Source organism: Strix aluco, chromosome 6, assembly GCF_031877795.1.
Source record: "Strix aluco isolate bStrAlu1 chromosome 6, bStrAlu1.hap1, whole genome shotgun sequence".
NCBI lineage: Eukaryota > Metazoa > Chordata > Aves > Strigiformes > Strigidae > Strix > Strix aluco.
The window spans coordinates 36196898-36214021 of NC_133936.1; the positions used below are offsets into that span (position 1 = coordinate 36196898).

The 17124-nt window shown below is 36.6% G+C and overlaps 1 protein-coding gene across 5 annotated transcripts in view; it reads right to left on the minus strand.

The window, feature by feature from the left end:
- Positions 1-17124, minus strand: part of GULP1 (GULP PTB domain containing engulfment adaptor 1) — a 165259-nt gene that overhangs the window by 65666 nt on the left and 82469 nt on the right. For 4 of the 5 annotated variants that reach the window (XM_074829643.1, XM_074829639.1, XM_074829642.1 and 1 more), the window contains one exon: positions 4814-4875. In XM_074829643.1, the coding sequence (XP_074685744.1) occupies positions 4814-4875 (62 nt within the window). Of the gene's footprint in view, positions 1-3350; positions 3449-4813; positions 4876-17124 lie in introns of all 5 variants that reach the window. The other variant, XM_074829641.1, reaches the window with a different exon arrangement.

Consider the following 17124-nt stretch of genomic DNA (forward strand, 5'->3'; position numbering starts at 1 on the left):
GCATTAAACTGCACAACAATTCACAATTAATTGTCATCAAAACCTCACAATAATATGAAGTAAGAGGTGTTTAACAGTCTTTTTTCGGAAAGCTTTGCTCATTTATCTTCAAAGTTTCAAATTTAAACTTAATCAAGAATCACAAATATGTGCACGACAATATACAAAGTTTTAAAATAAGCCTGAAGTAAACATTAGGACAGTACCCACTAGGAAGCCATCACATCTCTTGGCAAAATAAACTCCCAAAGGTTTAACATGCCATCATGTTACTACGTACAATAGCACCTCTTCAGCCTAGAGTAAGGTCAAAGCTACTGACTCCATAGTATACTAGTAGCCAGCGAACCACAGGCTTGCAAAGCAGAACCTCTAATCTGCAAAATGGAAAGATTTGCATGCCAAAATTTGATAATTTATAAGTCAAAAAATAGCCAAGTGACTATATAGGGAAATATATATAAACTTAATACAGAGAGACATTGTCAACATTGCTGTTTTGGTCAGCAGCAAAGTTTTAGTTGCAGAAAGACACCCCTCAGGGTAGTATCAGTTATATGATGACAACAATCAGTCCATTTTTAAGGTTGCAGTCAGATTCCATTATAAAGTCACACTTTGATCATGTCTGTTTTGGACAAAGGAATCTGGCCTAGAATCAACTTAAGAGTAAAAGAGAACTTTTTTCCCTACAGTATGGAAAATAACACAAACATCTGTTCTTAGTTATGGAATGTTAAAGAAAAAAGGTAACACAAAAAAGAAATTTTGGGTTGCTTTAGCATTTTATACCCCAGTAACACAAAAATTGCCATGCTACTACGTCTAAATGAGTCCTGTATCCCTGTATTTGATAATATACTATCAAGATTCTAACTGATCTTTTTTGGGAAAAAAAAAAAAAAAAAAAGACCAATATGCTTTCATCTGGAGGGATATATTCAAGAAAAATATAGGATCACAAACTGATGGCAAAATTTCACCTCAAGAGCATATTGAAATGTGTGAAGTCTTATTATCAGTGCTTTCAGCAAGACCAAGACTGGGGACATCAGCAAGATCAGACAAAAAAAAACAAAAACAAAAAACCAAACCAAAACTCACAGCAAAACCCAAAACAATGACATTAAGAAAAAAACAACAACAGCAAACTTCAAAATAGCAAGTACCATGAGGACTGGGCATGGTGAAAAGGAGAGAGAGGATCAAGATGCTTTTATAGTTAAGGGCATTCTTATGATACTCATGGCTCCTGGATTTTACTTCTAGAAGAAACAACTCTGCTTGCACTTTCTTGCAAAGAGGATTATTGCCATAAATAATAATTCTGTTTAACATCTTTATTGATGATCTAGATGAGGGGATCGAGTGCACCCTCAGTAAGTTTGCAGATGACACCAAGTTGGGTGGGAGTGTTGATCTGCTCGAGGGTAGGGAGGCTCTGCAGAGGGATCTGGACAGGCTGGAGCGATGGGCTAAGGCCAACTGTATGAGCTTCAGTAAGGCCAAATGCCGGGTGCTGCACTTGGGCCACAACAACCCCCAGCAGCGCTACAGGCTTGGGGAGGAGTGGCTGGAGAGCTGCCAGTCAGAGAGGGACCTGGGGGTGTTGATTGACAGCCGGCTGAACATGAGCCAGCAGTGTGCCCAGGTGGCCAAGAAGGCCAATGGCATCCTGGCTTGTATCAGAAATAGCGTGGCCAGCAGGGACAGGGAAGGGATCCTACCCCTGTACTCGGCACTGGTGAGGCCGCACCTCGATTACTGTGTTCAGTTTTGGGCCCCTCACTACAAAAAGGACATTGAATGACTCGAGCGTGTCCAGAGAAGGGCAACGAAGCTGGTGAAGGGTCTGGAGCACATGTCGTGCGAGGAGCGGCTGAGGGAACTGGGGGTGTTTAGTCTGGAGAAGAGGAGGCTGAGGGGAGACCTCATCGCCCTCTATAGCTACCTGAAAGGAGGTTGCAGAGAGCTGGGGATGAGTCTCTTTAACCAAGTAATAAGCAATAGGACAAGAGGCCGGGGAAGGTTTAGACTGGATATTAGGAAGCATTTCTTTACAGAACGGGTTGTTTGGCGTTGGAATGGGCTGCCCAGGGAGGTGGTGGAGTCCCCATCCCTGGAAGTGTTTAAGAGTAGAGTCAACATAGCGCTGAGGGATATGGTGTAGTTGGGAACTGTCAATGTTGAGTTAATGGTTGGACTGGATGATCTTCAAGGTCTTTTCCAACTGAGATGATTCTGTGAAATCATCCTGAGGGTGTATGCCCTAAGAGATGCAAGACATTACTAATTCTCTATTAAAAAGTCCTCTCCAATTTGTAGAAAAAAGGCCAGTTGTCTATATCGCAGCGTTCTTTTAATTTCCAGTTAACTTTGCTAGGATTTTTTTTAATAAGGTAACAGTCATCTCACGAACTGCATTTTATCAACAAGCTTTAATTCTTAAAGATGTCTTAAGAATCAAGTAAACAAACAAAAACCCATCTTTTCCAGTTGTTCTTAGTAAGCTCTCCTTTTTCTGATCATCTCAGAAGATTAGTGTCAGACAAACACTTTTTGTGTCTTACAAACAAGAGAAAACACTATGTTTCATCTATGATAATTTGTGTTCAAAAAACTATGTGAAGAATACAGCTCAGTTGCCCATGGAAAAAGAACATCTCTGGTATTGCTTTCCATCAAATTGACTTGATTTTCTGAACACGTCATTCTTCACTCACATAATTACCTTCTGAAATAAATCAGATAAAGTGTTGTCTTTTCCTCCCAACAAATATAAAAGTTATATGAATAGAATCTTATAGAACTGGAAGGGGCACAATATGAACATTTTTAAAAAGAATAACAAATGAGTCTTTTTCAATACTTGCTTTATGAATGCTTTCTGAGCTTTTAATCATTATTTCACAGTGTACTTAAAAGATATGAAATCAATGGGATATTTTAGTTTAAAATCAAAACATTACAAAACCCAAATGAGGTACTAGCAGATATATGCTTCCCTCTTAAAAAATATTGCAAAACTTAATGAAAATGGTACTTGAGAATTGAGGTGGAAACATCATCTAGATTTAATAATGTTATGTCTGCATATGCCAGCTAACCTCATAAAAGCTGTGCAATTTTATGCCAGGTCTCAATAAAACAGTGATGTGAAAATCCCATACCCTTTACACTCCATTTACAGAGCAGAGCAATTTTTTACTTGCTTTGGAATAATGAATCAAATAACTGACAGTTCTAAATAGTAATTTTATACTGTGATTCAAATGAAAACATGAGTAACAACTTCTTTTAAACACATATGCTGCAGTACATTGCAGCTTCCTGCAAGTATTCTGACAGACCTTAGGGGCAACAGCACGGAGGTTGAGGAGGCCCTCTGAGGTCAGCACCCACATTAAACAGGAACAGAGCTGGAGAGGACGCTTGGACATATATTAACCTAAATAAAAGGAAAGACTTTTTTGAACTAAGAGTCTTTCTAATAAGACTGAGAAGACTTCCTTTGGACAGGAATTCCCTATCCCTTTTTTCTCCCCCAGAAGCTGTTGATGTTGTTTCTATGATTATCACCATCTCACCACAGTGGTCTTTATTCTAAAAATTTTTTCTGCATAGCTGTCCTGACACCTATTCATGAGATATGCTCTTAAGAAAGACATTGAGACATGAAAGATGAGGGAGGTTTCCTTGTAAAGACCACAAACAAATGGACATAGTTCAGTGCACTAATAGAATTCAAAGCTTCAGCTTGCTCTTTAAACAGATGGCACAGTCACCCCAGCAAGCATTCCTTCCTCTCAAAAACTGTAATATAAAAGACAAGGTGTCTGGCAAGACTATACAGTTAAATGGTAATACACCCTTTGGCTGAAAATTCAGTTTGAGAGCACAAGAATAAAAACACGTTCACCTGGCAACTAGCAGAACGAGACTCAAATTTCCACTACAAACACTTGCTCAGTATATGAGGCAATAATAGGCAAAAGAAAGTTGTGAACCCAACAGCAGGGAATACCAGTATAGGAAACTGAGTCCTGGCCTGTGAAATAATTTTCATTTTTATATTAAAAAACACCAATCACACAAAAACTTTATCCAGAACAGACCACAGTGGAATCTTACTGAATTATCCTCCCAGTTTATGCAATTAATAGCCAATTATTCATTTTACTTTGGGTTATGCTGATTAGTACGTATTCCCTTCTTTTAGCAAAACATTTTGTAAGTTGTTATTTTGGGAAGGTGCATTTTCTGTGAGCAGATGTCACTAGACTAATTGAAATACTACTGCAGAGCTACATTGTAACTGTGATAAGAAAGTATAAGGAACCTTGACTTCTGCTTTTACTGTGCAAAAATTCCATTATTATTCTACCACATTTCCAGAGTATTTGACATTTCAATATATCCAGCAGATAGGATCACTACTCATTGCCTTTGCTATTGTTCAAAAGTTTGTGCTATTAATTTTAATTTTTATAGTACTGTAAGCATGCAGCCTGACGTTAAATTCCTTTGCACTCAAATTTTCCATCCATTTAGCATCCATTAAAAGCAAACAGAGCATCAAGCAGAAGAGGAACACTGGTGTGCTTTCTAGAAAAGCATCAAATAATTCAGAACAAGAATCAGTTGGCCATTATTTAAAGAAATAGAAACTGTTCATCTGCAAAAGATATTTACTAAGTTTTTCTTCACTACTTCATTTGGTTAATTCATGTCTCTGCAGTTTTCAAATTAAAAGCAAGATAGAACGCACCAAGTTCTAAAGGTAAGAGGACAAAATAACATCATATTTTCTTACCTTTGCATTATAGGGAATATAATGCTTTGATAAGGCTTCAGGAGTGTGCATCCATGTTTTGTCTACAGAAAAGCAAAATAAAAGAAGCACTGAATAGGTTATTCAATTGTTAATTTAACTATTATAGTATCTATCTGGGAAACATCAACAATCCTCCTTTTACGCAGATAGACATCTGTCTGAAGTAGTTATTGGGGCTGGAGGTAAATGCAGTGTATTTCAACTTCCCAGACATTTACATGAAAGAACCGGTTACTTCTCTTGGGCACACCTCCCATTTTAACCGACTTGATTTACCATAAGAATTCAAACACCTCCCCCAAACATATTTATTGGTCTAAGGCTGTTTGCTGTTTCTGCCTTAGATCAATATTTTCTGCATCCTGCTGTTGTTGTTTAAAGCACTGACCACATATTGTGCTTCTCATGATGTTTTTTGGTGAATTATGTGCTTTTTTTAAAACAAATTATCAAGACATTAAAGAGACAAAGGCAATTATTTTAGAAAAATTATCAGAGCTGTAACTGAAAAAAAGCCCTAGTCCTTCTACAACACGACAGAAGCAAGTCAGATTGTGGTAACTGATTCAGAAGTTTAGATCTTCTTCAATCTTTCCTTACATACCTGAAATGAATTTGCATATTTTCCTTTAATGATTTTCACATCACAAGATAGTGCTATTGTCTTATTTTTCCTGATGCAGGTTTCGTATGGTGACATGATGAGTTAATTATTTGTGAAATACATCTTCCCTCCCACTTTTTAATGGTCATTTCGAAAGTTCTACATAATTCAAGGTGGAGTTCCAAACATTAGAAAAAACTGCCCTTTATTTGAAGTTTAGAAACCATTTTTTAGAAGTTTTCTTACTTAAAGCATTTAAGAAAAAAATCTAAATGTTTCAAAGCACTAAATTGTACTACCAATGGCACAAGAGATTCTGTTACAGAGTGCTATTTCATACTCCACACATTCAATATTTAGTAGTATTTTCTAATATGAGACTACTCATGTTTTAATTATCATGAATTAAAGTCACAAATCTGGACCTTTATTGAATTAAGTAACAGAATAATAGGTTAAAACAAAATTCTATCCTTGGATATTCACAGACAATTCCCTTTGCCTTTAATGGGAGTTGCAGTTATACCAATTACTAAGTTTTTTGTTAGTTACACATAAGAACAATAAAATCCTGTTCACTTCAAAGTGTTCAAGAGCAAAAGCTATGACATTTATTGACACTAAACCAATAAATAAATATTTTTGAATATACGGAAGCAAGAAAACTGTTAAAGATATTCACCATAGTCACCACAGTAACAGGATCAAAACTGCAAAGCTGGAAGAAATATTTTTTCTTTAAGCAAATTTCATTCTATATGACAGTAATGTTCAGCTCAATTACTGAAGAGTGATATTATCACTCCTTAATTAAGGAAGCATGATTTGTCCATTCAGCAGCACCCAGGAGTACAATTATGCACTGAAGTGGCTCTTCCTTTCAATTGTGGCTTGTGATTGGAATACCAGAACCAAGAACCCCACTCATTTCCCAGAATATTTTGACCTGAAACCTGATCTCTATTTTGAGTATAATATCAAAAGCTGATGTTATCCACAAGTAAAAATCAGTGTGAATTAGGAATGTTAGAATAAAGCCTGATAACCCAAAAGGTAACCATAAGCATTCTATTTCAAGTCAGTGCACTGCCGAAGGTCAGATGAGCAGACTGGCCGTGGGGCTTGACTGCAAGTCCCAGACACAGAGGAAGGTGGCACGTAAGGCAGGACTGCTCCCTGTCCCATCGTGCTGACTGCAGCAGTGAACAGCTGTACAGTGCAAATTTCAACTCCAAAATAAGCATTCACATTGCTAACGTCAGTGTTTTATTTTCCCATTTCCTACACATTAACTAGCTTCAGCAAGGATACCAGCATATTGATAAATTCATAAAGGAAAAGTCTAGTAAAAAAACCCCATTAAATCTCCTAAAAAAAGATGACAGCAACAACAAAAACAGTCCTCCATTCATTTTATTCCTAGTACTAGCACAAACAAGCAACAAGGTTGTAGCTTCTAGAGCAATTTTACAGGCAGACAATAGACTACACAAGCACCAGTAAAACTAAGTATTCTTTGCAAATGTTTCCTCCTCCCTTCTTCCCATCCCCAAGCGGGGCAAGTTCAAATCTGAAAAAGTTATTTAATTTGGGAGCCAAGTTTGAAATGCTGGTCTTAATTAAGCAGCTAATAATCTTTCCAATGATATAATTAGGTACAAAGCTTTACCTTAAGAGTTTTTTGTGAAGTCATCCACTTGCCTACCAGCCTCAAAAAATGTAATGCTATACAGGGTTCCAGCATGGAAAAACACTGCTAGGAAAGTGTTTCCATAACTGTTGGTACCCCTAGTTAGGGAAAGATAAGGAAATATGGACTGGTGCTCTCAGCTCAAAAGGAAATCAGTAACTTAGCAGGGTACCCAAAAGGTGCCTGAATTCTACGAGTCTTGAGCCATTAATTAAAACAGTGAGTCAGCAAGTAGCATTTCCAACATTCGGATGTAGATCTGCAAACACTGTGACACTGGTATTAAAGTTTTCCATTGACATTGGAAGCCTTTTTCCTAAAGGCAGGTAATAATTACAGAGTGGTGGCACTTTTGAAAGAACTCTTAACACCAAACAAAATCAATACGAGGCAAAATTCACACTGATAGCAAGGACATGCAAAAAATCATGCAAGCTATTACAGGGAAGTTTGTTACCAGCATTCCCTTCTGAACCGTAAGCTCTGATTTTGGACTTCTGCCACTCTCAGCAGATGTTTGATTTCACAGCAGTTGAGAAATACCAGATTTCAGACATTTTGCACCCAATAAACTAGAAAAATATGAAAAAAGAAAACCTATAAAATAGGTATTCATTTAAATACCTGATGTAGATGTGGCTAGTGGTTTGCATGATCCTTCACTTTTAAAATTAAATGGTTTTTCACAGTGTAATACTTAATTATTCATTCTGAAGCAACAAAGAAAATATGAAACTCTACAATGAAAATCAGAGTTCATAATATTATTTTACTAGTCATATAGCAGCAAGAGTTCTAGACGCTTTATAGATAAATAAAACAGCAAGTCCTAAAGAAGGGACCAAAAGCCTAGATAAAACCAACACTAACAACCGCATGCATCTAATATAACTAGTAAAAAGTGAAGAGAGATTCGTGCTATCACACCAGGTGAAAACTACAGTTATTTTAGATCTGTCTGAAGTTCTTAATCTAGGTTGCCTTAGCATTTACGTGAAAGTTTAAGTAAGTGCCCAGTTATTTTTTGAGAATTATGAGTTTGAGCCATCCAGAGTCCATTAAAACCTAAGTAGTTTAGCTTGAATGAGGTATGACATTCTAAGAGGTAAAAGCCTAAGTATGTGGTGGTTTTGCCAAACATTCTGGCACTGCGTGGGAGAAAAGATGGGAAAAAGGATCACTGCTCCGAATTCAAAGGCACATGGAAAGCCACAGCCCTCCTTAAAGACAGGAATCCTGCAGCCTCTACACACACCTCTTGACGTGCATGGCATGCTAACTGTGCTGCAAGGCTTTTAGGGAGCCCCTGCAGCAGCAGCACAGCGTCCCATCTAGTTTTTAAGAGAATTTGACTTGGGTGAGAGCTTCTCAGGTTTTGCTCCCGGGCAGCATACACTAGTCTGCTAAGGGCAGTGGGAAAACTACATGAAAATCACATTTGGAAGACTCAGGGTTTGACAGACAAAATTGAAAGGGTGGAGGCAGGGGTTGGGCACTTTCACTGCAAGAGGATTAACTGTGCTGAGAATTGAGACTTCACTCCTTTCTAGTCCCCCTTGAATCACACCAGTCCCTCTCCATTATAGAGGAGAGATTCCTTTAAAATCTGCATTTCACATCAAATGCTTGGTCATCACACAATCTGGAAGCACTGGTGCAAGCCATTTCAGAGAACTCAGTGGCGTTGGGAGAGCTGGGGAAGAGGAATGTGCTGACAAATCACATGGTGAAGTCAATAGACTCGGGGACTTCATAAAGCAGCCAGAACAACTGTGCTGCACTTAGCAGAGGATCACACTAGGTTAGATAACAGCAGAGCTGACCATTTATCTACCAAAAAGGAAAGCAGTAACAGTGCCAAGAAACTGTTCTCCCTTTGAAATTAATTTCTCCACACATTACTGCCCACCGATATTATAGAATGGATTTAGAAGAGAGGCACTGATGAACTATTTTCTAAATGGCAAAACAATGCTCAACAGTGCAAGTTTAGTTAACTGCTTCCCTAAACCCCACTCTCATTATTAATTCATGCATGCTAGAAGTGGCTCTACTGAACTGTTTCCAAAGCGTTTATCAAAGCATGAGAGACCTAGTGGCCATTCCATTTAATATGATGAACAGAGAAAGACTGATTTCAACTTTGTTTTTTTAGTGCCACATTGAAAATACAGTTATTTCTAGAATGTAAAAATGAAAGCTTTTGTTCCTTACTGAATCAAAAACTCTTTGACATCAACGGATGTTTTCCTTGCTAAGAGAAGAGAGCTTGGAACTGTCCTTCTTCCTGCTTTGGAAAGAAAGATCTTATGTGACAATCAGCCTAGTAACAGTCTCCTGAAGAAGAAAGCATCCCATAAGATCAGTGCTACATCTAGGTATTAATGCCTTGGGGAACAAATAGCTTATTTGCTTCACTGTGGGTATATATTTATCTATATCTTTCGTTTTTCATAGATTATTTTTGTGTAAAGAAAACCTTCACAATAGGACATACAAGAATTCTCACCCTTTGTTTCCTTTATCCTGCACTGTAACAGAAACAGGCAGGTTCTCACAAACCTCACTTATACTAGTCAGACAACAAGGTAGAATCTGTCTTCTTGACTACTGCAGGCAATGAATGAACTGACACGCTGAGCCATGAGACTTAATGCTTGTTACCAGATTTTTCATCTGAACACAATACCTAAATACTATTAACAAACATAAATCTGCCCATATTCCTCTGTAATTCAGCTACAGTATTTGTCCCAACCACCTTCCAGAGAAATGACTGAGTACAATCCGTGTGTCTAATAGCAGTAATTTATTACGGTTATTACCAGGTTACTATGATTAAGCAATTGAAATTATGAATCCAATTCCACCCTAAGCACGTATAGGCAAATACCCATCGATATACATAATTCAAAAATAATTACTTTTGCTACTTCTTTTTCTTTTTTTTGCAAACACAAAATGTTCTTTGGAGGCATATTTATTCTTTTCCAAGACAATGGAGCTGTATTTCCCTAGAAGAGAGTGAGCTTTGCAGATTGCTTTGCCTTTCTGTGTCCTTCTCTCATAATATTTAGGACCTTAAGAATGGTTTTAAACAGCTGATTACTAAAATAGCAAAATGATACCACAGAATGCTGGGTTAGCACAGTTACAAAATGAAAAAGAGTCTAGTATTTGAATTTCCTCCAACAGTGACACTCACTGCCAACCCATGCATTTTACAGCATATATTTTTAAGATATGGATGATAGTATATAGGTTTTGATAAGAAAATAAAATAGGATCAAAACAATATATTAGTGCAACTAAGCAGTGACTAGCAAATCTTTGCTTTTGCCCTTCTGATTTGTTGATGTTAAGAACTTTTAACAAGTTCAGCTTCTGAAATCAAAGGGAAAAACAAGAAAAAAATTTATGAGCTATTTAGCCTGTACCTCTTATATCTTCTTGCCACAAGAGCAGCTATACTGTGTCTTCAATAAAAGCTTCTAGTTGAAGTTGAAAAAGAGATTACTGGTATAGCATAATTTATTTTAAGGGATCATATTTTCACAAGTTTTCACTAAGAAGTATATACAGATTAAAACTCCAACTCCACCTTTCACTTTTGGAGTCAGAGTTCCGTCACTGAGAAAGTATCAATTAAGCTTCTCAGAAATTGTTAAAAAGGCAAGTTCTTGAAGAATTCCAAACTGTTAAAGACCATTACATATTGCACTTTGGTAGGGGAAACAATGGAAAAGGAAAGAAATGTGAATCTCAACACAGGTTAAAATAGAATTTTAATTTTCTAATTCAGGAAGATTAAAATAATGTAATAGAAAAGTTTAACTGGAACTTTTTTAAAAAATACCAATAAACTGGAAAGAGTATTTTTAAGACTAAAAGAAAGGAGTGGCAGCAACCATTCAAAACAAATCTAATATGCATACCTGTAGCTTCCTGTTGCTTATGTACCTAAAGTACATCCTTTTACGTACCTAAAGGATTTGATTTCACACAACAGTATTTTCCTGAGTTCTCTGCAATTTTCCAACAGCTTTATAAGACAAAATCCTACAAAATGAAGTAGTCATTGTGATTCCTATCAAGGTATGGTTCATACACATCAAAATTTATTTCACACAGAATAATACATCTTGTCTTTAATTACACATTCATCCAGCTAACTAGCAATATCCCTATATAACTCAAGCATTTAGATTGTAGCTTGGGTAAGTTACTTGGACAAGAACTCTACATCATACACTAACTTACATCAAGAATTTATCAGCTTGTAGATCTCAAAACATATGCCTGCCAAACTGCCGTGTGAATCCTTTAACATTCTGTAAATTAGGCTGTACAAATTTTAATAGGGTAGAAACCAAAAGCTTAGGACTCCTTCAATACTATTCCCATTCTAAAGTCAGTATTTAGTGCTTTATGGTTAAGCAGCGTGCATATGTTCTTCAAAGGAGCTCCTTAGGTTTTGCAGAAGCAACAAATATTTATTGTGGTAAAATATCACTGTTAACTTGCCCAGAATATTTCTTAAAGCAGGCAAAAGATAAGATTATTTCTGCAATACCTTTCCGAAGATAATGCAGATAAAATAGCTAACAGGAAATTATCCTCCTATTCTCATGTTAACAGAAAGAAAAGAAAAACTAGGCTTATCTGCGCAGACCCAACATGAATCCTACAGAGGAAGTTTCCAAAGCGTACTCCTCATTTGTAGCTATGCATCCTCTAAAGACATACTGTAATAATTTATTTCCTAAAAAATTAGATCTGTTCCTTCTGCTTTCAGAATATAAATAAATACATACAAATGCATGCAAACACACACATGCTGCAGGGCTGGCCACTTCCTTGTTCCACCAACAGAAGACGATTTGGTCCTTGCCAAATTAAGGTAGTAATCCTTCAACTCTCCTCCTTGGCATACTTAAAAGGGTGCCCCCATAGCCTAATGAGAACAAGATAATAGTACAAACGATAGTTAAAAAAACCATGTTCAGTTACCAATCCAAAGAAAGGACTTGGTCACTGAATATTGGTTTTCCACATGACCCCATATTTCAAAACCCAAACAGCAGTATTTGGAACACACAAAAACTCTTTGTGAAGGTATTACGAAAGTATTAAGATAACTGATTTTTGTGTCAAGTGAGACTAACTGAAAACAGAAATATACAAAAAAAGCACTCTTTTTCCACCCAAATTTTGCTCTTGAAAAAGTTCTTATTTAAAAAAACCCTACAAACATCAAGCAGCAGCTTTTTTGGGGTGGAGGCAGAGGAGGTAATTTAGACCTAGTTTTGGTTATTTCCTGGAAGGCGATGAGTGCTTTTATGAAAGGACAAAGTGCAATCACAAGAATATCTGAAAACCACAATGAGGAAGATTGTGATTACTTATATGTCTTTAGAGTATATGAGTATCTACTCTTTATGTTTTTTATCATTATTGTTAATGTGGAAGTCCAGCACACAATAGCCCATTTTTTTTTAAAAGCACTGACATGAAATATACTCTCTCATAGAATGAAAGTATTTGCTTTTGGACTATACTTATCCCCTTCACCCTTCTGGGGCTTCACCTGTCATTCAGAAGAAGAAATATAAAACAAAACATTTGTCGTCTCTGGGATGCAGCGTAAGTTTACAATAGAAATAAAGATCATATTATAGCCAGTCCATTCACATAAAAGAGCAACCTTTGATTGCATTTTTTATATGTCAGATCCTACCCGTTAAATGCATCTGTCTACACTTTCATATATGAGACTCATAAAAAGCCATTGCCAGAAATGTTATTGCTGAAACTTATGATTTATGACGGGCTATTACGTCAACATATTCCATTTAGCATTATGAATACCATTTACATCGCATGAGTTGATAATGTGGCACCAATTACCAACATTATGAATTGCTATCACACGAAAAAAAAATTAGAAAATTCAGATTCCTGCATGCAACAGCAGCTTTGGCATTGAACTCTGTGACATTTATTCTGGGATGAAGGAGAACCATTGGGGTGTAATAAAGAATGAACTACATTCAGCTGTGATTTACACCCTCCATGGCCTCACTGAAGTCCACTGAATTTCACACGTTGTAATTCAGTGCTAAATTTAGCCCAAAGTAGACATACATACCTACAGTTTTAGAACTATTTTGAGACACTCAAAAGTTCCACTCTTTTACTCCCAGAAGGTTTGGATTACAGTCATTCCATATTTAGAAATGCCTCTGTCTAGGAGAACAGTAGTTTTCTTTCACATTTCTGATGAGGCAAAAGCCAACAAATACTAATTTTTGTTTACTTATGTGCACCAGTTCTTATGCTAATAGCTTTGAATAGAAGGCCCCGGAATCAGTAAAATGTGCCAAACTCACCTGGGAAAGGCATCTCCATTCACTAAAAAAATAACCAAAACAAACCCCCCCTAGTTAATGCTGTTTTGTGTATGCACATTACCTGTACACCCCACCACATATAAATTAAGGACAAATAGGTAATTCGGTTTAGATACCAATACACTTATAATGAGAAAAATTTACATGAAAAGACAGCACTTAAAGATCTCTTATAGGACAATTACATGACTATCCCTACACTACTTAAGAGAGACTGAAATTTATCAAGATGCAAACATATTTCAAGATGAACAGACTTAGATCTGCACTACACTTTTTGCATTAGAACGTTTCCAAGTAAGCATGCTACTACACCTGACTTAAAAGGAAAAATAAAAAATTAAGAGGACTCTTCAGAAACCATAACCAAAACATGGATCACATACAAAAGCAAGTCCCTGATACTGTGATAGACACATAAATGTTTTCACAAGCTTTGTCATGACAGTTTGTACAGTCATATAATACTCCTTCAACAGAGAATTTTCTCTGTAACACGTTTAACTGGCAGTCCAACCAACCTGTACTGAAGTCAAGAGAAAGGCTATTTTGCTTTGAACAGGTACTAAGTTTTTTCATATTAAAACATGCAACTTCAGAAAGTGCTGATATCAGCTTCAAACCAGAAATTAACTTTTTTGGTCAATATTGGTTCATAAAATTTGTTTCCCTGTTATATGAGTTCATGGCTGACTGATAAAAACAGATATTACAACTTAGACTGCTAAAAGAGTCCATTTACTTATGATTACTTGTGCAAGTACTTCCTGAAACAAATTGAATTTGTTTAAACTTCACATTTTTTTGTATTTCTCACTGTCATTACTAGGATGAAAGATGAACAGCTTGATTTTATTCAATTTGAGATTTAGGCATATCAGTTAAGCTTTCATCTAAGATGACTAACAGACAAATAAAAATAATTACAACTAAAATACAAACATAAACTGTCCAGGTTAGAAGTTCTGGTTTGTGCTAAATCTCAGGGAGTCAGACAGGCAGTGACTGTCCAGCTGTTTTTAAGGTCAGAGCACTCAGCACACCTTGTCAGTTGAAGTGGCTGTTTCATGCCCAAACCATGGCCTTCAAAAATAAACTTACACTGAGTACTGCTCCAAATACGATACCTGTACTACAAAATTCTGCTGCAAAATGAAGTACTGGTAATGTTGAAAATGCGGTCCGTGCTCTGAAGAGCACTGCTCTGATGTAGTACAAACCTGCTGTTCCCGTAACATAGACACTCTCAGTACACATAAGCACTCATGTCACACATTATATCTGTGGGAAAATTTTTTCTTCAACGAATCATGGTTAATTTAAAAAATAAAAAAAGAGTCCTTTCTCTCCTAGTGACTCCTATTTCCTTTGCAACTCCTGTGAAAGCACAGGTTGCTATCCAGCCTCCAACAGTTTGGGGGTGGGGAGTGGGAAATAAATCACAAAAGCTTGATTTTAGTGCTTCTCTTCTTGCTTTGTCTACCAATGTCTGTCAATGATGAAATCATTTCCTGAACACTCAGAAGGAAAATTTTGTTGCTTGAATCAGGTGATGGCACGAGAACAGAGCTCTTCAGTGAGTACAGCACAGTCCCCATCATTCTAGTCACCAGCTTACCCAGTTCAAGAAGATAAATAGCTGTGGCACTAGCTACTATCTTCTCTATATGCATCATATAAAAAGGCTAGTATGGACTGATCATGATAATGAGGATTAGGGGATACTTATTCTATAAACCTGCACAATTCAGATAATCTTTGGCTATTACAAAAGTACCACTTACATCTGTTAAAATTCCCCTCACAATCCTATATATTTGAGACTGTGGTTTATGTAGCTCCAAGGTAACAGACTGGTATAAACTTGTAATTATTGCAAACCCTACCAGCACAGCCACCAGGAAACTCATTTGGATTTAGAGAGAATTGCTAGGGAAGTCACAGCACTCATGCAGTTAACTCCTAAAAATATCCAGTGTGAATGGAAGAAACCCACAAACAGCCCCACCAAACACAAAAATGGAAATTGTGTCGGAGGTCTGAGAGTAAAATCTAGGAAATACAATAAAGGAAGTTCAGCAACTGAACCTGTTCGAACTTGTTCTTAAATGCAGTTATTAGACACAAACGCTGATACAGCTAAGCTTTTCTGAACTTCAATTGGCATGAAAAATATCTAATTTTCCCTTATTCTTGACAATTGCTTAACTGAAATTTGTGTTTTTCCTAGGATACGAGAATGGAAATGTCATGTGCATTACTATGAATAAAATAAATGGATGACAGTATTTAATTCTTCTGGTTGATCAAGTTCTGAATAATTTTTAAGAATCCACAATAATTGCATTTCATTGTGCCTGACAGCTTCTTTCATGACACTTTTTTCTTCTTGGGTTAAAGAGAACAGCACACAATCAACTGAAGAGCAAAGCAAATGTCCTTGAATATAGTGAAATTCCAAGAATTAGGTGAGGTCAGTAAGAATTTTCTTATGAAGAAGTGAAAACAGAAACGAATGAATCCAGACTCCTCAAGTGATCCCAGATATCTGAGAATACAACTTCACAATTTGAACATAAAGGCAAGATGCAGACACTGTCAATGGCAAAAAATATTAGTGAAAGAGTGTTTAAGCACTCTGGGTCCAAGCCGAAACACCAAGGATATATCCCACAAAACACAATTGGTCTGTTTCTAAAACATGGCAGGTTGAGTTTCAAACATTATCAGAAGTCATTAGAAAAAAATGGAAAAAAAATTATATGGTCACCTAGACATAACAAAATCTACAAAACCCAAACTTCCTTCCCAGTTGTGATAAATCAGTCCACAATCAAAGAATATTGTAATGGTCTCTCAAATTATTTGGAAGAAGCTAGGCAAACTATTAAGCAGCTGGTACGTACAGATCTCTTGATAGACATCTTACAAGTATCTACACAAGAAAATACACCAGTGCTTAAAGAGGAGCACAGGCTATGGATTTTAGCTTATCTCCTCAGCATCCACCGTGCTACTGGGGTATCAAATGACCTTTCATCCGGTTTTGTAGCCTTTGTGAGTAAGTGTATCTTCCTTTTGCGATCAAGCTACATCTGCTGATATTCTGGACTACTTACGTTATCTCAATTCATCTGGCTTTAACAAATAAATGTACTAGACATGCAAGGATACAGTGATGCTATCATTTTGTGTTGGTATAAGGTATGGCAGATTCATTTTAGTTCCAGCTTTGATATTGATACCAAAGCAAACATTCTTGTTACACAAACAAAACATTTACACTTACTCCAATTGAGTTTACACCTAGTTATTAAAACAAGGGCTCTAGCTCAGTGTGCATCACACTTAAGGATCTTTAGAAGAAAACATGAAAAAATAATTAGACCTCCTAAATATTTTCTACATTACAAACAAACAGGGAAAAATAGCAACAAAGCTGTCAGTAAAAAATGCTGCATCTAAAAACTGCTCCATCTAAAAACTTATGTTAATCATAAACAGACCATGAAAAGAGAATAAGCAAGCCAGAAGAGCAACATACATAACTCTGATTATTTAGAGGTTTGATATTCTTTTGGAAAGC